At 43.5% G+C, this 21839-nt stretch overlaps 1 protein-coding gene across 1 annotated transcript in view; it reads right to left on the bottom strand.

Annotated features, from left to right (window-relative positions):
- LOC126159513 (uncharacterized) overlaps window positions 1-21839 on the bottom strand; it is a 420587-nt gene that overhangs the window by 112435 nt on the left and 286313 nt on the right. Inside the window, exon 7 of the mRNA XM_049916555.1 lies at window positions 17028-17252. Coding sequence (XP_049772512.1) covers window positions 17028-17252 — 225 coding nt within the window. The remainder of the gene's footprint in view (window positions 1-17027; window positions 17253-21839) is intronic.

Here is a 21839-nt window from a genome sequence, read left to right on the forward strand (position 1 = left end):
CTGATGCAGATTCCACACAGTCATGTAGATGCAGTTTGTTAAGGGGAGGTTTACTATACTTTGGTTAAGAAAATCGATTGTTTTAAATTGAATTTTTGGTTCCATAAAAGTGTTCGGAATCCACAATTGAAACGGTTTTTCCGAATACGGAACAGAAATGTTTGTTATTCGCTTTTGAACAAAAAAATGCACTTGTCCGAAATCGGCCTTTTTCACGCACCAGTTTTTTTCTTTCGGAGGACGAGTTATTGTACCGGTGCTTGGGAGGAAGCACACAAAATTCAAATGAAAGTTTGATCGCGTGTGTTTGGAAGTTAACCCCAAGCACTTGCATTCTGTTGCGAAAACTGTGGAGATTGCGACTTTCCTGGTAGTGAGCAGCTTCAACGAAGGGTATTCAGCAATTCTGAAGACCATGACAATGATGGACGTCACCCTGGGACTATATTCGACGCAGTTCGCCAAGTATTCGGACGACCACCGGATTCAAGCGGCCGAAAACCGCTTGTCACCGGGCATACGAGCTGCTCTGTAGCAGCACAGCATGGCCCAGATCAAGCAGAACGCCCTCTATGAGGAAAACGAAGGACTAGTTTATGGATCCGCAATAGGCGATTGAACGTACATCGCATAATATTGCATTTATATGTAGGCAAAACTTCAAACACGTTTTTCTTGAAATGACGTTTATTTTATCGCGCGGTATGGTAACTTCAAATCTACTGAACCGACTGGCATGGTTCTTTGTTTCCGATGAAGCTAACTAAATTGTCTAGGAGTTGTACCACTTTTATTCCGATTCATCAACTATAAATATTTTCAATTGGCCGACGAAGTCGAAAAATCGATGAAAAAAAACCTGTTTTCTTCAAATGGCCGCCATTTTCTTTCCTATGGTCCAAATAACTTAAGTGAGGTAGAATTCCTAAAAAATCCTATTTACTTCGCTAACGTCAACTCAATTTTGATTTCAGACGAACCGGCTGACCTGTGACATACCGCGCGTGGAGGTCTACATCGAAATTTTAGTTTCGTTCCGAAGGCTCTTCGGCCTTTGATTTTCCCCATTTCCAGTCGAAAAACTTCCACTTTGTAGAAGAAGTATCAATAAACATTTCGACTAAATATGACATTGATATCTATAAAACATCCCGAGAAAAAAATTCTCAAAGGGCATGGTTTTTTCGGGCCAAAGATAGTAAACCTCCCCTTAAAAGATGTCTTGCTGCGCAATAACTGTTTAGTAATACAGCTAAGGTGGTTTTCATTAATAATTAAAATCAATGTCAGTTCATGTGCAGTGCTCAACAAAATCAAGATAATCTTCTACATGGACTGATCATTTCTTGGCAACAAAATTGCAGCTCATAATCTTGGATGGAAAGTCATCAACAGGTGTAAAACTAATTTCCAAATTTCGTCAGGCTAGTCTCTGGGATTCCAGCTACTCGTGTTGAAAAGTATAATAATAATAAGGGTAACCTCACTGTTTTGTAGATGATACAGTTATCTGTTAGGAAATACGGCCTAGAAAAAATAAAAGAATATAAACACAAAAAAGACTACACAAATTTTCTGTCAGATCATGATAAGACTTCGTATTGGCGAATGCTTGGCAACCTTCTTTAAATGCTCATAAATGTAAGATTTTGCTCTTCGCAAAACGCAGGTTACGTAATATCACAGACTACAGCATTAATAAGTATCAGTGAGAATGAGCCAACTCATACAAACAACTGGATGTAACAAATTGAAGAGACGACGTAGGTTCACTGGTTTGATACTGTGAATGTGCAATATATCTACGAAGTCGAATGCTAACAATCAGTGCTGCGATCCGCCCTAAACCATTACTTAAGTGTGTGGGAACTATGCCAAAAAGGACTAAGAGAGTATACTGAACGTATACAAGAAGGGCAGCACGAATGGTTTGAACCACTACTGAGCGTCACTGAAATTCTGAAAAAACTGGATTGGAAGAGACTTGAAGACAGACATCAGCTAACTCACGAAGGCCTAGTTACAAAATTTCGAGAACAAATATTAAATAGGGGACCCACCACATTCCACAATTTACCGCTTCTGTAGGTGCGGTGAAGGCAGAACTGCATTAATTATAGCGCTGATGGCGGTTTCGAAGCGATTGCTCTTCGCGAGCTTCTTACATGAATGGAACGAGATGAAACTCCAATACATGGGAAGAACCTTCCGCCATGCACTTCACTAAGGTTTACGGAGTGCATGTGTACATTTAGGTTACTGGACGCTTCTTAATGAACATATCACAGTTCAGAATCTGAAAATAGATGTGCCTTTCATCTCTTGTACTGCACTGTCTTCACACTACGTTATTATTATAGTGTTTCTAAACAATTGTAACAAACTGCACGGCGATTCCTGAGAACGAAACAAGACAAAATATTCGTGGACGTACTGTTTCTACCGCAAAGCCCAGAGCAATAATAGTCTACAGCAGGATTCATTACAGTGCAGGTAGCCCAATTAGGGCGTTACGGTGGCGCCCTAAGTATTCAGAAGCAGTAAGGTTTATTGCAGTGAAACCAACTCTGCTGTCATTAATTGTACCTCCAGTTATCATTTCGGTAGAAAAAAATACTTGTGCCGTTTAAAGAAACGTAACTTCGCGCTGAATGTGGTGTTTGTGTACATTTATGGATTGTCCGTTCCTCCCTATTGTATGAGTCCGTGATATACCTGTACATGTATCCGCGGCGAATTGCGTTTTTCACCTTTTCTTTCTTTTCAGAAATGTATGAGGTGACAAAGTTAAGTGCGAAATCATAGATCTGTGAATGACTTACCACTTAAAGTTCAACAAGAAGAACTGATTCTTCTTGTGGATGATACTAGTGTTACAATAAATCCCATTAGAGTGAAAGCAACAAAAGGGAAATTTGACGATGTATTTCAGTGAATTATTAAGTGGTTCTCTGAAAACAGAAGCTCTATAACTTTTGGAGAAAGGAACACTGTATTCAGTTCTGTGCAATATCTAGAGTCATCATGCTGATGTAGCACGTGAACAGGAGTCAATAAATAAGATGGCACGTTCCAAATTTTTGGGTTACATAGTGAAGAAAATTTGAACTAAAAGAAGCGTATAACTGAACTCCTCAACCGGTTCAGCTACCTTTTGCTCCTTGCACAATTGTTAGTCTTGGAAACAAACGGATCAGACTCCTGACATATTTTGCGTATTTCCACACAGTAATGTCTTATGGGATAATTTTCTGTGTTATCTCATCAATTAAAAAGAAAGTATTGATTGAACAAAACCAAGCAGTAAGATTAGTGTATAGCATACACACGTGGTCGTCATTTAGTTATCTCTTCAAGGAGTTAGGCATTTTAACTGCTCCGACACATTACATATATTCGCTGATGAAATTCATCACAAATAATCCATCACAATTTAAGAACAACGTACCTTCAACACTAGAGGATTATTAAAGCTGTTAGTGGCTCGGAAAGGAGCTCAGAATGCAGCAAAGAAAATTTTCATCATTTGCCAAATGCTATAAAATGGCTGACAGTGAGCAAAGCAAGTTTAAATCTAACCTAAAATCTTTTTCTTTTCAGTTGATAGATTTCTAATTAAAACTGCTAGTTTGTTAAAAAAAACTCACTTTTAAGTGTAGTTGGGTTGGTAGGATAAAAAATAATTGACATTAAGCTTGAGTACTTACCCTTTAAGCTGGCTAACTCCACATTATTTTGATAAAATATGATTTATGGTACATGTAACTAACATGTAACTAACCAATACGCTTCACGAAATACCAGCTTTCCACCGGTTGTAGCGTTATGTCTATATCTGTCTCCCTCCACGCAGCTTGTGGAGTAGCCGTTAGGAGAGATATCTTTGGTCGGCACTCTGGGATGAGTAGCGGGAGAGTTTGAACGTGAAGTGTGCTCTGGTCGGCCGTATTGAAGGTTGCTTGTGAGAAGACGCTACTCGTGTGTTATGGCGCTGTGCAAATTCAAGATCGGTAGTTCTTCTTTCGGTCGAAATACGTGTGTGTGTGTGTGTGTGTGTGTGTGTGTGTGTGTGTGTGTGTGTGTGTCTCGTGAGGTGCCACACCAGATCAAATAATTACATCCTAAATTTGGTAAGCGAAAAACCTCAGAGACAGCTTTTGTTTACAGTCAAGTGTGAAATAGTTTCTTTAAGCTGCGATTTAAATTTTATTTAATGCTTGCGCTATTAAACTTGTAAGCTGCCATAAAGTATTAATTAGTATAAAGAATTATATATTTTAAAAGTGTACTTAGTAATAAAATAGTGTCATCCCACAAATTTTATTTCTGCTATAGAAACAGAAGTGTACCTAAAACAAACATCACTAAAATTTATCACTTGTCCTTACTGAAGAAAATGACTGAATCAAATACAGCTTGCAGCGTTACAATTTTTGTTTGGTTTTTAATTCCGCAGATCATAAAATTGAAAGCCTTCTTTAACAAGTAAATAATTCATGTCAGTTCCATATTTTTTACAGGTGAATCTTTCCAGATCCAATCTTTACTCATTATTCAGATGTAGAAACATCACCGTGTGAGAAAATAGCCCCCTCCGCCCCGCCCCCCCCCCCCACCCCACCACATCCTCACATTGTCCTCAGAACAGCCGAATTCTAGACGGTAATACGGCCGAACAGTCATCATTTTACGTTAGTGAAGAAGCAGATCTTTCTGTTAAATTCTTCGTACACTTCCCAAGGAAGGAAGTTTCCTTGCAAAACGTTTTACGGGCTGCAGAACAGACTACTTCACAGACTCGATATTCTCAATAGTACGAGACTTTTATGGTCGACTACGTGCTTTTGCTTTTTTTCCCAAAGCGGGACGTTAAATTGAAAGGGAAAAGCTCTCTGCACTGCAATAACAAAGCTGTTGTCATTGAAAAACACTTCAACGGCATAGGCCTGCTACCCTCTGTGGACCGAGCGACTGAAAACGCTGAGCGAGTGATGAGAGGAAGCGCCGACCCCTACATCCCGTCGCCCTTTTATTGGAAGGGCTACACGCGATCAAAGAGTACGACGTTTTATTGGGTCACTGTGAACGGGTCCCATATTTGGCGAGTAGATAATGAAGAGCTTTAGAAAAACTGCAACAAGTGAAATAAATTACTTTCCGGCTTCTTATTCTTCCTGATGGTAACAACGTTTGAGTGAAAACGCAGTGTTGGAGGCTGGTTGTTTGCAGTGATCGAAAAGTGTAGTGGAGACGAAAAACAGAACGTCCCTTGTTTTTAATTATCTACAGCTGTAGTGATACAATGCTGAATAATGGGTGATAGTAAAACGAAAGTCTGCGAATTCTAATGCTAAAATTGTTCAATTATTTTTATAGGCTCATTGGAAAGAACGTATTTACATCAGTTACTTCGTCGGAGTACACGATAAACTACAGCAAGTAGCACGAAAATTTGGTTCTTAGAAACGCGTACCTTTCTCGGAAAAAATGATAAATGGATAATATGCAGCGTTCTTGATGTTATCTCTAGAGAATATCTACTCCACGAAAAGAACGAAAGAGGAGATACGAATATAAAAGTCGGGAGCTTAACTCCCATGAGGCATATGAATCGCATCACATTTACGACATGCAGAGTAGGCGCCTATTTTAAATTTCTGTTCACTCCGCAGCTGAAATAACTGAATATGTAATTGAGAACCAAGCAATGTTAACATAAATATCAGAATTTTGTTTTTTCATAGATGTCTTATACATTCAGTGGTTCACTCTTATGTCGTTTTCTGTAGACCACATCACGTAGGACAAGTTCTAAGAGTAAGAAACGTGTACGTTAAGAGAAAATGAGTAGGTACCAGAGAGAAAATCAGTAGGATGAATTAACAATTAACTACGTTAATTGCTATCTCTGGCTATATGTGGAAATGGCGGAAATAGTACGAACGCTGGCACCATGAATAAGCTTGCTTTGCCACTTGCATTAAATGGCTGCAGTTAATGTACTGGAACTTCGTTAATGTTGTAAAAGGTAGACTCGAAATTTTCCAACAGTAATAGCTATCTACAGGCCGTGCATCTACACACGCAATTACAGACATAGTTCGTATCCGGAACACCCTTACCAGCAGCTTTCAATGAACCTTTATTACTCGTATTTGAATGACTTTTCACATTAAAAAAAGTCGAAGTCCCACATCAATAATTAAAACATGCTCTATGTAAATTCTTTTGTAACGCAAACCTTAAGATAAGCTTTGAAAACCTTATCTAGTTTACCAAAGGAACTGCAGGTCGTTTCTATTCTTGTGTTTATATCCTTTGCTAGCAGTATCAACACCATATTGAATTGAACTAAAAAACTTATCGTCTGATTCTATGACTTCCATGTTAATACGTAGCATTTTCTTATAGATATTTTGCTCCTGTCGCTGTATTACGCTGACGGACAAGAAAGTGAAGTACCCAGAAGGCATGGTCGGAAATCAAAGCAACTTCGCACACATAGACACCATCGGTGGATTTATAAATGATTGAGAGTTGCAACTCTCTGTGACAGATAGAATGGGCACAAGGATACATCAGATTCGTTCCTGTTTAGTGTTGCTACTAGGTCTGGTAGGGTATTTGAGGAGGGTTAACGGTCACAGATTTTAAACAATGATTATGACAAAGGCTGTGATACCTCGTACTAGTTTGAGACTACGTTATCATCACCTGACAATAGAATCAAGAACAGCTGCCATGATGAGTAATTTAGATGTGGATATCCTCGAAGTAGTGAAGCAACTTAAATCAATAAAAGCAAGTCTTCCGGTGTAGACTGTATACCAATTAGGTTCCTTTCAAAGTATGCTCATGCAATAGCTCCATACTTAACCATAATAGAACCGCTCCCTCCACGAAAGATCCGTACCCAGAGACTGGAAAGTTGCACAGGTCACACCAGTATTCAGGAAAGGCAATAGAAGTAATCCGCTAAATCACAGGTTAATACCATTAACGTCGATATGCAGTAGGATTTTGGAACATACATTGTGTTCGAACATTATGTATTGCCTCGATGAAAAATGGCTCTGAGCACCATGGGACTTAACTTCTGAGGTCATGAGCGCCCTAGAACTTAGAACTACTTAAACCTAAGGACACACACATCCATGCCCGTGGCAGGATTCGAACCTACGGCCATAGCGGTCGCGCAGGTCCAGACTGAAGTGCCTAGAATCGCTCGGGCACCCCGGTCGGCTGAAGAAAATGGTCTATTGACATACAGTCAACACGGATTTAGAAAATATCGTTCTTGTGAAACACAATTAGCTCTGTCTTCGCATAAAGTGTTGAGTGCTATTGAGAAGGGATTTCAAATTGATTCTGTTATTTCTGGATTTCCGGAGGGCTTTTGACACTGTACCACACAAGCGGCTTCTGGTGAAATTGCGTGCCTATGGAATATCGTCTGAGTTATGTGACTGAATTCGTGATTCCCAGTCAGAGAGGTAGGTCACGAAAAGCCATATAGTAAAACAAAAGTGATTTCTGGCGTTACCAAAGGTAGTGTTGTAGGCCCTCTGCTGTTCCTTATCTATACTACGATTTAGGAGACAATCTGAGCAGCCGTCTTAGGTTGCTTTCATTTAATTCTGTCGTTTATAGTCTAGCAAAGTCATCAGAAGATCAAAACTGCAAAATGATTTAGAAAACCTATCTTAAAGCGCGAAAATTGGCAATTAACAATTAATAATGAAAAGTGTGAGGTCATCCACATGAGTGCTGAAAGGAATCTGTTAAACTTCGGTTAAACCATGAATCAGTCACATCTAAAGGCCGTAAATTACCTAGGAATTACAACAGAGAATAACGTAAACTGGAAAGAACACGCAGAAAATGTTGTGCGGAAGGCAAACCAAAGACTGCGTTTTATTGGCGGAACACTTAGAAAATGTAACAGATCTACTTAAGAGGCCTACACTACGCTTGTCCGTCCTCTTTTGGAGTTCTGCTGCGTGGTCTGGGATCCTTACTAAACAGGATTAACGGAGGACATCGATAAAGTTCAAAGAAGAGAAGCACGTTTTGTATTATCGCGAAATAGGGGAAAGAGTGTCACGGACTTGATACAAGATTTGGGGTGAATATCATTAAAACGAAGGCGTTTTTCGTTGCAGTGGATACTTCCAACGAAATTTCGATCACCGGCCACTGTGGCCGAGCGGTTCTAGGCGCTTCAGTCCGCGCTGCTGCTACGGTCTCAGGCTCGAATGCTGCCTTGGGCATGTCCTTAGGTCAGTTATGTTTAAGTAGTTCTAAGTCTAGGGGACTGATGACCTCAGATGTTAAGTCCCATACAGCTTAGAGCCATTTGAACCATTTTGAAATTTCGATCATCAACTTTCTTCTCCGAATGCGAAAATATTTTCTTGGCGCCGACCTACGTAGAGAGAAACGATCATCATAATAAGTGAAATCAGAGTTCGCACGGAAACAAACAGGTGTTCGTTTTTTCCGCGCGCTGTTCGACAGGCGAATAATAGAGATTTATTGTAAAGTCGGTTCGGTAACCAAATGGTTCAAATGGCTCCGAGCACTATGCGACTTAACTTCTGAGGTCATCAGTTGCCTAGAACTTAGAACTAATTAAACCTAACTAACCTAAGAACATGACACAAATCCCTGCCCGCGGCAGGATTCGAACCTGCGACCGTAGCGGTCGATCGGTTCCAGACTGTAGCGCCTAGAACCGCACGGCCACTCCGGCCGGCCGGTTCGGTAAGCCTCTGGCAGCCACTTATGTGTTATTTTCAGAGTATCCAAATGGATGTAGACAGAGATCACATTGTGGGTCTTCGTTTTGCCGGCTGATTGATTGTCCTAAGTAGGCCAAAATGAACTAAACGCCTTTGTGTTAATGATTGCCACCACAACTCGCTTATTATACTGGCGACAGACGCTCCGCTTTCCGCGATAATAGGAAAAGGCCTGACTTCCTTTGAACTTTTTCCATGTCTTCTGTCAGTCCTGATGACGATAATCCAAAGGAGGACAGACAAACGGAGTGTAGATAATCTATGTAGCAGATTTATTGTAGCTTGTATGTGTTTTACCAACAAAATGGCCTTTGGTTCACATTCCACACAACATTTTCTGTGTGACGGTTCCAACTTAAGCTGCTCGTTATTCTCTAATCCTTATGTACTTAATTAGACAAGTTTAGCAGTACTGTGATGTATCATATCACTGACATTTAAGATTTTCGTAGTACACATGTGGAGGACCCAACATTTTTTGTTGATTAGTGGAAACTGCCACTTTCCACACTAAAGGCACTTTACCTAAATAATTTTGCAGTTAGTTTTGATGTTCTTATTACTAGAAGGTAGACGATAGTGTCATCAGCAAACAATCTAAGGGGGCTATTCAAATTGTGTCCTAAATCTATCCATATTATAAAAATGGATGTATATTGTCTATAAGCTCCACATCTCCTCCTAAACCACTGGATCGGTATCAGAAAATCTTGACATAAATATCGCTGGGGGGTAGGAACCACCTAACTATCATAGTTCGGAAGATACGACTTTATAAACAATGAGATGCGTGAAAAACTGTCTCATCGTCCACGACATTTACATTTATTACTACTGTGCTGCTAACTCTATTAGCAGTAAGTTTCGCGTAAAGTATCCACAAATGCTGCTAAATGTATCTATAAAATTATGTCATGGCACCGCAAACAGTTCAGGAGACATAACGTCATAAACACTGAGACGCGTGAAAAATTGTCGCATCGTATACGAAGTTTAAATTTATTACTTCTTTGTTGCTAACTATTTCGCAGACAGTGTTCACAATTGCCGCTGAAAGTACCTAAACAAATACAGCGTTTTCGGTAATTTCTATTACAAACTTGTAGAACTTTTAGAGGGGAGTGAGTACATAAGATTTTTACGAGGAATCCGTGTCCTGAAACGACGCTACAGAACGTCGAAGTTATATTTGCCGGAGACTGTAAATGTATGTATATACAGGGTAATTCCGTGATGCTGTCACAGACTTTGTAGAACTATAGAGAAGGTTAAATGTATCAATTTCAAGTAAGGGCACTGTGCTGAGGACGAAGGAGGAGAAAGTTATAAGGGAAAACCATTCTCATACCTCTGACAGTGGAATGCATACAAGAAAAAATGTCGAGTAAACGATGGCTCTAAAATGCATACCTGAGGAGCTATGGGTACTTGTTCGTCTTCGCTAGTGTGAAACACATCTCCTCTATTGAGGTGATGTCCATATTATATCTTCCAAAAATATGAAAACCGAAGAGCTTGGAGTAGAAGAGATTTTCTTCACAGTATCGAAGATGAAGAACTGCTCATAGCTCTTACGATATGCATTTTAGAACTTTTTTCCTTGTTTTTGTCCGTACTACCACCACTGAAAGTTGCCTGCCCTACACTCTTAGCAACAACGGTACCGGCACATGTATTACACGGTCAGAGGTATTAGATCGGTTTCTGCGTATAACTTTCGACACTTTCGTTTCCAGTAGAGGGACCCTTACATCAGATTGATGCTTTTATCATCTTCCATTATCCTAGAAAGTTTGTAACGTCTTTACGGAATCACCCTGTATATACATAATTTACTGGCGCCGGCCCCTATAACTTCGAAGTTCTGTAGCGCCGGACACAGGTTCCCATTGAGATGATTGTGTACTGCCTCCCCTTTACAAATCCTAAAAGTTTGTAACGTAAATTTCTGAATACCCTGTATATCATTGTAGGACACACAGTTGAAGAGGTATGACGTCATTAACAATGAGATGCGTGGACACTCCTGCAGTTGAGTGAACTTAATGAAATGTCTGGTACCTGCCAGTGCTTTTGACAGCTATCCACTGCGAAGCGCAAATGGTTGTGGGTGAAAAAACAGCCATCTACAGAGCTACGAAGAAGCGTTGCCATAGAGCCATTTACTAAATCGCGTTGTACACATATGAATCAGTTGTACTTATACATTCGTCCATTATGCGTGTTTCTTCGTAAGACTGCTCCACAGTTTCAATGGTGTTTTCACGAAAACACGGAAATGAAATTTCTTCGATTCTAATACTGATAGAAAATTGGCATAATGGACACTCGGGCATTGCCAGGCTGGTCAGCTGTTTGTTTATATAGGTTAAGAAGAGCAGAAGGCCTTTAGCACTTCTTTGGGAACCTCAGATGTCACTTTCGCTCCACTAGATGACTTTCCGTCAATAAGTACGAAATGTGACTTTTCTAACATGAAATCATGAATCCAGTCCCACAATGAGACGATACTCCATAAATACACAATTTGATTAGATGCCCCTTGTGAGGTAAGGTGTATAAAGCCACCTGGAAATCTGAAAAGGAGCCATTATATAACTGCGCCTAGACTACTACTGCAGGTGAAATTCATTAGAGTCTCTTTATATTTCGAAACACGTCTGATTTCACGTCGACTCGTTTCATTGGTAAGCTAAAGTGACGCTATCTTGTGTTATAGAAAGGGCATGTTTGTTGACACTCTGGGATCGATGGTGTACCGCCTACTGTAGCTCTCTGGACTGGCTAGATGCGAGAAATGTCTTGTGGGAGACTCTTTGGTTTGTGGCAGCCAATCAGACAGGTTGCCAGTTCCTGGATTACTTGAGAAGCTTACACATTTCTTGCTGCCTTGGTTCTGTTCGGCGGTGCAATGAAAATTGCTGTTCTACATCACGCTGCACCAAATCTGTTGGTGAGATCGAAATATGCTGTTGGGTTAAGCAATGCACTGCAAATGTAATCTGCTATATTCATGTGGGATTAGTTTGTTTTCCAATGTCGCAGTCACACACAGTACATCTGTTCACATTAGTTGCCATTCCAACTGAAAACGGACTTAGTTTTTTTGTGGTCTAGATTGGGTCACGTGTTCATGTCGACAGCAACTGAAGACGTTAAACCTACAATACGCATCTTTTCCAAATGGGGGTGACACGATGCGGCAGGCACCATAATTGTAGAGGCATGTTTAGCTGTTTTGTATTATAACTTGAAGTATGCCGTATCACCGCAACGGCGCATTGAAGATCTATCACTAACGTATTATCTATATCATTAAACGTCAGTTACTAATGCAGCAATGATATAAGCCTTCAAGAGGTAATGTGATAACCATGACAAAAGACCGAAATCATACGACTACAATACAGTGTAATGGGTAATATTGTGGAGTATATAGGCGAAGGAAGAACTATGTGCAAGTACTTTCTTCCCTTCATATTATTGTTGTTTACACATTCTGATACTCCCTTAGGAATGTCGTACAAGAATGTTCTGCAATATTCGACGTTATTTATACTTTTGTCTGATTAGAAAACGAAGAATGTAATAAATATTTGGCTGTTTATTATTGAATATGTGGCGATTTCAGAGTGTGTGGTTAGACAGGAATGTAAGAGGCAGCTTAAATCGCTTCATGTGTAATGGGCAGCAATGAATCTCATATTATTCACTGTCACAAATGTGTCACTGTTTATTTACGAGTATGTGGCAATTTCCTAATTTGTGGTTAGGCAAGAACCTAAGAGGACAGCTTAAATTGCTGTGAGTCAAACAAGCAGCAAATACAGGGTGTTTCAAAAATGACCGGTATATTTGAAACGGCAATAAAAACTAAACGAGCAGCGATAGAAATACACCGTTTGTTGCAATATGCTTGGGACAACAGTACATTTTCAGGCGGACAAACTTTCGAAATTACAGTAGTTACAATTTTCAACAAGAGATGGCGCTGCAAGTGATGTGAACGATATAGAAGACAACGCAGTCTGTGGGTGCGCCATTCTGTACGTCGTCTTTCTGCTGTAAGCGTGTGCTGTTTACAACGTGCAAGTGTGCTGTAGACAACATGGTTTATTCCTTAGAACAGAGGATTTTTCTGGTGTTGGAATTCCACCGCCTAGAACACAGAGCTGTTGCAACAAGACGAAGTTTTCAACGGAGGTTTACTGTAACCAAAGGACCGAAAAGCGATACAATAAAGGATCTCTTTGAAAAATTTCAACGGACTGGGAACGCGACGGATGAACGTGCTGGAAAGGTAGGGCGACCGCGTGCGGCAACCACAGAGGGCAACGCGCGGCTAGTGCAGCAGGTGATCCAACAGCGGCCTCGGGTTTCCGTTCGCCGTGTTGCAGCTGCGGTCCAAATGACGCCAACGCCCACGTATCGTCTCATGCGCCAGAGTTTACACCTCTATCCATACAAAATTCAAACGCGGCAACCCCTCAGCGCCGCTACCATTGCTGCACGAGAGACATTCGCTAACGATATAGTGCACAGGATTGATGACGGCGATATGCATGTGGGCAGCATTTGGTTTACTGACGAAGCTTATTTTTACCTGGATGGCTTCGTCAATAAACAGAACTGGCGCATATGGGGAACCGAAAAGCCCCATGTTGCAGTCCCATCGTCCCTGCATCCTCAAAAAGTACTGGTCTGGGCCGCCATTTCTTCCAAAGGAATCATTGGCCCATTTTTCAGATCCGAAACGATTACTGCATCACGCTATCTGGACATTCTTCGTGAATTTGTAGCGGTACAAACTGCCTTAGGCGACACTGCGAACACCTCGTGGTTTATGCAAGATGGTGCACGGCCACATCGCACGGCCGACGTCTTTAATTTCCTGAATTAATATTTCGATGATCGTGTGATTGCTTTGGGCTATCCGAAACATACAGGAGGCGGCGTGGATTGGCCTCCCTATTCGCCAGACATGAACCCTTGTGACTTCTTTCTGTGGGGACACTTGAAAGACCAGGTGTACCGCCAGAATCCAGAAATAATTGAACAGCTGAAGCAGTACATCTCATCTGTATATGAAGCCATTCCGCCAGACACGTTGTCAAAGGTTTCGGGTAATTTCATTCAGAGACTACGCCATATTATTGCTACACATGGTGGATATGTGGAAAATATCGTACTATAGAGTTTCCCAGACCGCAGCGCCATCTGTTGCTGAAAATTGTAACTACTGTAATTTCGAAAGTTTGTCTGCCTGAAAATGTACTGTTGTCCCAAGCATATTGCAACAAACGGTGTATTTCTATCGCTGCTCGTTTAGTTTTTATTGCCGTTTCAAATATACCGGTCATTTTTGAAACACCCTGTATATGCCAATACTCCGTTACCGCAAATAATTAGGAGTTTCAGAAGAGGAGGTGAGAGCAGGCATTGCGCATGGGCAAGATGAGGTGCTTCTTACGTCATATCCGGTTGGAGCAGATGCATGTTGTGGATTTTATTTTGTCTTGTGACCGCTGTATCAGTACATTTTATGGTCGCTCATGATCGTGTAGATATTAAAACCCCAAATAAATCAATAACAAGTAACGTCAGTTCTTTTTTTTTAATTTTTGTGTATATTGTACGAGTAGAATGATTTGTATCTTTTGCGCTCAGTTCGAATTTCGATGTAGAATAAGGAGGTTCATGTACGTGTGTGTACTTAGTCCGAGGAACGATTTTCTGATACAACAAGTGGTGTGGATGTGTTCGTTTTTTGTTTGTTTATTTTTTAAATTTTACTTTTGCAACCATATTGCTATGTAAGCTCATGGTCTGCAACAGGACACGGAATAATATCATTCCCTGTTTAATTGCACAAGCGCTCATAAATACCTGGTACATTTCGCAACACCATGAGTATTATTATTTATTACGTGATTTTCCTGCATTTCAGGGTGAGTACCTGTACAGCAGGCTGAAAGCAAATACAGCAGCGCAGTCAACACACGCTGCATTCAACTTACACCAGTTCTAAGAGAAAAGATTTTTTTTGTGTTCAGAAGCTTTAGAGATTTCATTTAAGTAAGGTTCAGAGTAGTTTCAGATTACATAAAATGCATAAATGTGTGCACTGCACGGAATACCATCTGAAAGGCGATCTCTATTACATTATTACATCATAAACTTAGAAACCTCTTAACAGCACATATTCGCCTTGGAGTGCTAACTAATAATTTCTTTCTATGGCAAGTGAATCTGTTTTTCATTGCGTATGTGGAGGTTTACTGTCGTCAGCAAATATAATGCCAGAGGCGTTTTCACCGAGGCTTGTCGGGAAATGGCTGAGATCAGTTACATATAATTTAAGAGACCTACTTGCGAAGCAGCCAACGGCGATGTCACAGTGGTAACACCAGTTCCCATCAGATCACCGAAGTTAAGCGCGGCTGGGCTGGGCTAGCACTTGGATGGGTGACCATCCGGTCTGTCGAGGGCTGCTGGCACGCGGGGTGCACTCAGCCCTTGTGAGGCACACTGAGGAGATACTTGATTGGGAAGCAGCGGGTCCGGTTTCGTAAACTGACATACACCCTGGAGAGCGGTGTGCTGATCACATGACCCTCCACATCCGCATCCAATGATGCCTGTAGGCTGAAGATGACAGGGTGACTGGTCTGTACAGTTGGGCGGAGTTTAGTTTTATTCGGAAAGTAAGGTCAGTTCGATTGCAAATTGGGAACCACAGTGAAAACTCAATGAAGCTTTGAAGAGATGTGCTGGACCAAGCCTCTAGAATGCCCGTCGATCGTGTCCAGTCGCTCTTTTCTTTTCTGAGTGCACAGCGAGAACATAAAGGTACCTCGAAACTAGTGTCTTTCGGCAAGAATAAGGCCCGTGAGAGATTTCGCCTGATTTCATGCAGCCCAAACAACGTAACTGTCATGCATTTCCTTCTTCGTTATAGTTGTCGGTCGGGCACTGCACGGGCAATGAGGACGCTTCTGCAGCGTTTTGGATGAGAAGAGTTTGATCACCCACCGTTTAGCCCAAACTTGGCTCCGTCCAATTTTCTTCTCTGCTCATGTGAACCGCTGCCTATGGAGGCAGCACAGGCAACAAGTTGCAGTGAAGTGTGGAGCATTGGCAAAAAACACAGCCGAGTGCCTTCTATGCCGAGGGTACTGGAAAGTTGGTACAATGCAACGAGAAATGTAGCTAACTGTTACTTTTCTTTTCTGTGGTTTCCATTTCGTGACCGATCGGACCTTATATTCCGAATAACGTTCATAATTTGTTTGCGTAGTTAATTTAGAAAGCAACGGCCTTGCCGCAGTGGTAACTCCGGTTCCCACCAGATCACCGAAGTTAAACGCAGTCGGGCTGGGCTGTCACTTGGATAGGTGTATTGTATTGTATTGTATTCTATGTTAATCGGGGACCTAGAAACAACGTAGAGGCTCCGTCTCCGCCGCAGCCGCAGTGGTCTACAACCCCATGACAACTACCGCAGTCCACTTCACCCCTCCGCCGCCCCACACCGAACCCAGGGTTATTGTGCGGTTCGGCCCCCGGTGGACCCCACAGGGAACCTCTCACACTAGACGTGTGTAACCCCTATGTTTGCGGGGTAATGGTGGTGTACGCGTATGTGGAGAACGTGTTTGCGCAGCAATCGCCGACGTAGTGTAACTGAGGCGGAAAAAGGGGAACCAGCCCGCATTCACCGAGGCAGATGGAAAACTGCCTAAAGAGCATCCACAGTCTGGCCGGTTCACCGACCTCTACACAAACCCGCCGGGCGGATTCGTGCCGGGGACCAGGCGCTCCTTCCCGCCCGGAAAGCTATGCGTTAGACCGCACGGTCAACCGGGCGGGCTGGATAGGTGACTATCAGTCTGCCGAGCGCTGTTGGCAAGCGGGGTGCACTCAGCCCTTGTGAGGCAAACTGAGGAGCTACCTGATTGAGAACTAGGGGCTCCGGGCTCGTAAACCGACCTACGGCTGGGAGAGCGGTGTGCTGACCACGTGCCCCACCCTATCCGCATCCGGTGACGCCTGTGGGCGGCGGATGACACGGCGGCCGGTCGCCACCGTTGAGGTTCCCAAGGCTTGTTCGGACGGAGTTTAGTGAACTTGGAAGACAACAGTCGGCTCTTAGTATTTAAATAAAGGGTGAGCCGTGTAGTAGACGTGTCTGAGTAGCGTAAGCAGGCAGCAGACGATGGCACTCACGTTGGAGTAGTCGCCGTAGACAGTGCGGTGGGTGAAGACGTAGAAGTAGGAGCGGTCGTTGACCCTGGAGTGGTAGTCGCCGGTGCGCACGACGGGCGCCACGACGCGGGCGTCGGTCAGCATGTGCAGCAGCGCGTCGCGATGGTCCTCGGCGTCCAGCGGCGCGTCCCAGTCGCCGCGGCTGTACAGCGCCTGTGCCTCGCCCACCGCCAGCTCCGTCCGGATCTGCAGGCAGGCACACACACTCACCTCACCACTCCTGCGACTGGCCGTCTCTCGCTGCTCCTCGACAGCACATACACACACACACACACACACACAGAATGGCAAAATTACGTGTGAATATAACGACGTTAGACGCCTGAACTACGCTACGTGATCAAAAGTATCCGTACACAACCATAAACATACGTTTTTCATATTATGTGCATTGTGCTGCCACCCACATCTACATCTACATTTATACTCCGCAAGCCACCCAACGGTGTGTGGCGGAGGGCACTTTACGCGCCACTTTCCTGTTCCAGTCGCGTATGGTTCGCGGGAAGAACGACAGCCGGAAAGCCTCCGTGCGCACTCGAATCTCTCTAATTTTACTTTCGTACACCCAGGTACTCCATATCAGCGACCTCAGTAGTCATTAGACATCGTGAGAGAACAAAATGGGGCGCTCCACGGAACTCACGGACCTCGAACGTGGTCAGGTGATTGGGTGTCACTAGTGTTAGACGTCTGTACGCGAGATTTTCACACTCCTAAACATCCCTAGGTCCACTGTTTATGATGTGACAGTGAAGTGCAAACGTGAAGGGACACGTACAGCACAAAAGCGTACATTTCGACCTCGTCTGTTGATTGTCAGAGACCGCCGACTATTGAAGAGGGCCGAAATGTGTAATTGGTAGACATCTATCCAGACCATTACAAAGGAATTCCAAACTGCATCAGGATCCACTGCAGATAACATGAAAGTTAGGTGGGAGGCGAGAAAACTTGCATTTCATGGTCGAGCGGCTGCTCATAAGCCACCCATCACGCCGGTGAATGCCAAACGACGCCTTGCCTGGTGTAAGGAGCACAAACATTGGACGATTGAACAGTGGAAAAGCGTTGTGTGAAGTGACGAATCATGGTACATAATCTGCCGTTCCGATGGCAGCGTGTGGGTATGGCGAATGCCCGGTGAACGGCCGGACAGGGTGGCCGAGCGACTCTAGGCGCTACAGTCTGGAACTGAGCGACCGCTATGGTCGCAGGTTCGAATCCTGCCTCGGGCATGGATGTGTGTAATGTCGTTAGCTTAGTTAGGTTTAAGTAGTTCTAAGTTCTAGCGGACTGATGACCACAGTAGTTAAGTCCCATAGTGCTCAGATCCATTTTTTGAACCCGGTGAACCTCATGTGCCAGTGTGTGTAGTGCCAACAGTAAAATTCGGAGGCGGTGGTGTTATGGCGTGGTCGTGTTATTCATGGAGGGGGCTTGCACCCATTGTTGGTTTGCGTGGAACTATCACAGAACAGACCTACGTTGATGTTTTAAGCACCTTCTTGCTTCCCACTGTTGAAGAGCAGTTCGGGGATGGCGACTGCATCTTTCAACACGATCGAGCACCTGTTCATAATGCGCGGCCTGTCGCGGAGTGGTTACACGACAATAAAATTCCTGTAACGGACTGACCTGCACAGAGTCCTGACCTGAATCCTATAGAACACCTTTGGGATGTTCTGAAACGCCGACTTTGTCCAGGCCTCAACGACCGGCACCGATACCTCTCCTCAGTACAGCACTTCGTGAGGAATGGGCTGCCGTTCCCCAAGAAATCTTCCAGCTCCTGACTGAATGTATGCCTGCGAGAGTGGAAGCTGTCATCAAAAGGCGGGCCAACACCGTATTGAATTCCAGCATTACCAGTAGAGGCCGCCACGAACTTGTAAGTAATTTTCAGCCAGGTGTCCGGATACTTTTGATCACATAGTGTACGAACTCGGTTTGTACAGGACGCAGATGATGTAAGCTATGTTGACTATATTAAAGAACATGAACATTTTCAGGAGCAGATTCATTACGCCACTCTGCATAGTGTCGGGTAGGACGTTCGCTGCTCGCATGTAGCAAGGTAGCGACGTGATGACATGGTTCCATCTTCGTAAGGAGCATGCTGGAATAGCTGACTACATACTAAATATCTAGATTTCTCTCGAAGTAGTATATAACAACCCCATATTCTATAAGTACATCTACATTCTTACTCTGAAAATCACCGTATGGAGCATGGCAGAGAGTACGTTACCACTGTTAGTCATTTCATTTCCTGTTCCAGTCGTAAATACAAACATCAAGAAAAGTTTTGAATCGCCTCGGTTCCGAGAGTTCCAGAACCTACACAGAAAATTGGAATACAGATCAACATAAAAATCATTACCGCCCTTTCTTTGCTCATAAAAAGCACACATTGCATGTTGTACCACCATACAGCGAGACCTCCAGAGGTGGTAGTCCAAATTGCTGTACAAACCGGTACCTCTATTACCCAGTAGCACGTCCTCTTGCATTGATGCTTGCCTGTATTCGTCATGGCATACTATCCACAAGTTCATCAAGGCACTGTTCGTTCAGATTGTCCCACACCTCAACAGCGATTCGGTGTAGATCCCTCTGAGTGGTTGGGGGGTCACGTCGTCGATAAACAGCCCGTTTCAGTCTATCCCAGGCATATTCGATAGGGATCATGTCTGTCTAGAGGAAATACTGGTCACTCCTGTCGAGCGATGTTGTTATCCTGAAGGAGTCATTCACAAGATGTGCACTATGGGGGCACGAATTGTCTTCCATGAAGACGAATGCCTCGCCAGTATGCTGCCGATATGGTTGTACTACCGGTGGGAAGACGGCAATCATGTATCGTACAGCCGTTATGGCTCCTTCCATGACCACCAGTGGCATACATCGGCCGCACATGATGCCACCCCAGAACAGCAGGGAACCTCCACCTTGCTGCACTCGCTTGACGGTGTGTCTAAGGCGTTCAACCTGACTGGGTTGCCTCCAAACGCGTCTCCGACGATTGTCTGGTTGAAGGCATATGCGACACTCATCGATGAAGAGAGCGTCATGACAATCCTGAGCAGTCCATTCGGCATGTTGTTGGGCCCATCTGTACCGCGATGCATGGTGTCGTGGTTGCAAAGATGGACCTCGCCATGGACGTCGGGAGTGAAGTTGCCTATCATGCTGCCTATTGCGCACAGTTTGAGTCGTAACATGACGTCCTGTGGCTGCACAAAAAGCACTATTTATTGTGGTTGCATTGCTGTCAGGGTTCTTCCGAGCCGTAATCCGTAGGTAGCTTTCATCCACTGCAGTAGTAGTCGTTGGGCAACCTGAGCGATGCATGTCATCGGCAGTTCCTGTCTCTGTATCTCGTCCATGTCCGAACAACATCGCTTTGGTTCACTCCGAGTGCCTGGACACTTCCCTCGTTGAGAGCCCTTCCTGGCAAAAAAGTAACAATACGGACGCCATCGAACCGCGGTATTAACCGTCTAGGCATGGTTGAATTACAGACAACACGAGCTGTGTACCTCCTTCCTCGTGGAATGACTCGAAGTGATTGGCTGTCGGACCTCTTCCGTCTAACAGGCACTGCTCATGCATGGTTGTCTGCATCTTTAGGCGGGTTTAGTGACATCTGTGAACAGTCAGAGGGACTGTGTCTCTGATACAATATCCACACTCAACGTCTATGCTCAGGAGTTCTGGGAACAGGGTCGATGCAAGACTTTTTGCACTTACACTATCAGCTGAATACGAGCGCCGGAGACGTCGACGAGATGTTACACAGCGCTAGATATTCATGTGGTCGTCAAAATTGGAAGTAATATTTTTTCAGCGTAAATAGGTTTCGCATTAACGCGGTAACATACCTGCCAAGTTTTGCTGCCATACGTTTATTACAACGCTGGGCTTCCGTGAATAGCTGCATTTTAATTATAATCACCCGTTGTGAAAGCACAATAATTATGCTGTATTCGAACATTAAAGGACGGTTTTTCCTATTCATGTACATTAACTTCCATTTTTCTACGTCTAGAGCAAGGTGCGATTCCTCATACCACTAGAAATTTTGCCTAAGTCATTTTGTACCCTCCTACAGTCACTCTCCACCGACATGTTTTGTAAACTACGATGTCATCAACAAACAACTACCTACTGTTGCTTACCCTGTCCGTCATGTCATTTATGTACAGGGTAAGTATAATTAAACTTTCAAAACGCCGTAGAAATTACACCACTGGTCAGAATGATGTCAAATTGCCACGGAATAGTCGGTCGGTGTCGCCGAGTGGTTCTAGGCGCCTCAGTCTGGAACTGCGCTGCTACTACGGTCGCAGGTTCGAATCCTGCCTCGAGCTTGGATGTATGTGATGTCCTTAGGTTAGTTAGGTTTAAGTAATTCTAAGTTCTAGGGGACTGATGACCTCAGAGGTTAAGTCGTATAGTGCTCAGAGCAATTTGAACCATTTTGCAACGGAGTATTGTCAGAAGGGGAAACCTATGACAGAAGAATAAAAAAATAGTGCGAAAATTGATCAATAGATGGCATATGGAGTATCGTCTCAGTTGTGTGACTGGATTCAAAGAGGTCACAGTTCATACTGACAGACTGTAAATTATCGAGTAGAACGGAAGTGATACCTGGCGTTCCGCAAGGTAGTGTCATAGGCCCTCTGCTGTTGCTGATTTACGTAAATGATCTAGGTGATAATCTGAGCAGCCGCTTTAGATTGTTTGCAGATGATGCTGTAATTTACT

The sequence above is a fragment of the Schistocerca cancellata genome, chromosome 2, assembly GCF_023864275.1.
Source record: "Schistocerca cancellata isolate TAMUIC-IGC-003103 chromosome 2, iqSchCanc2.1, whole genome shotgun sequence".
In the NCBI taxonomy this organism is placed as follows: Eukaryota; Metazoa; Arthropoda; class Insecta; order Orthoptera; family Acrididae; genus Schistocerca; species Schistocerca cancellata.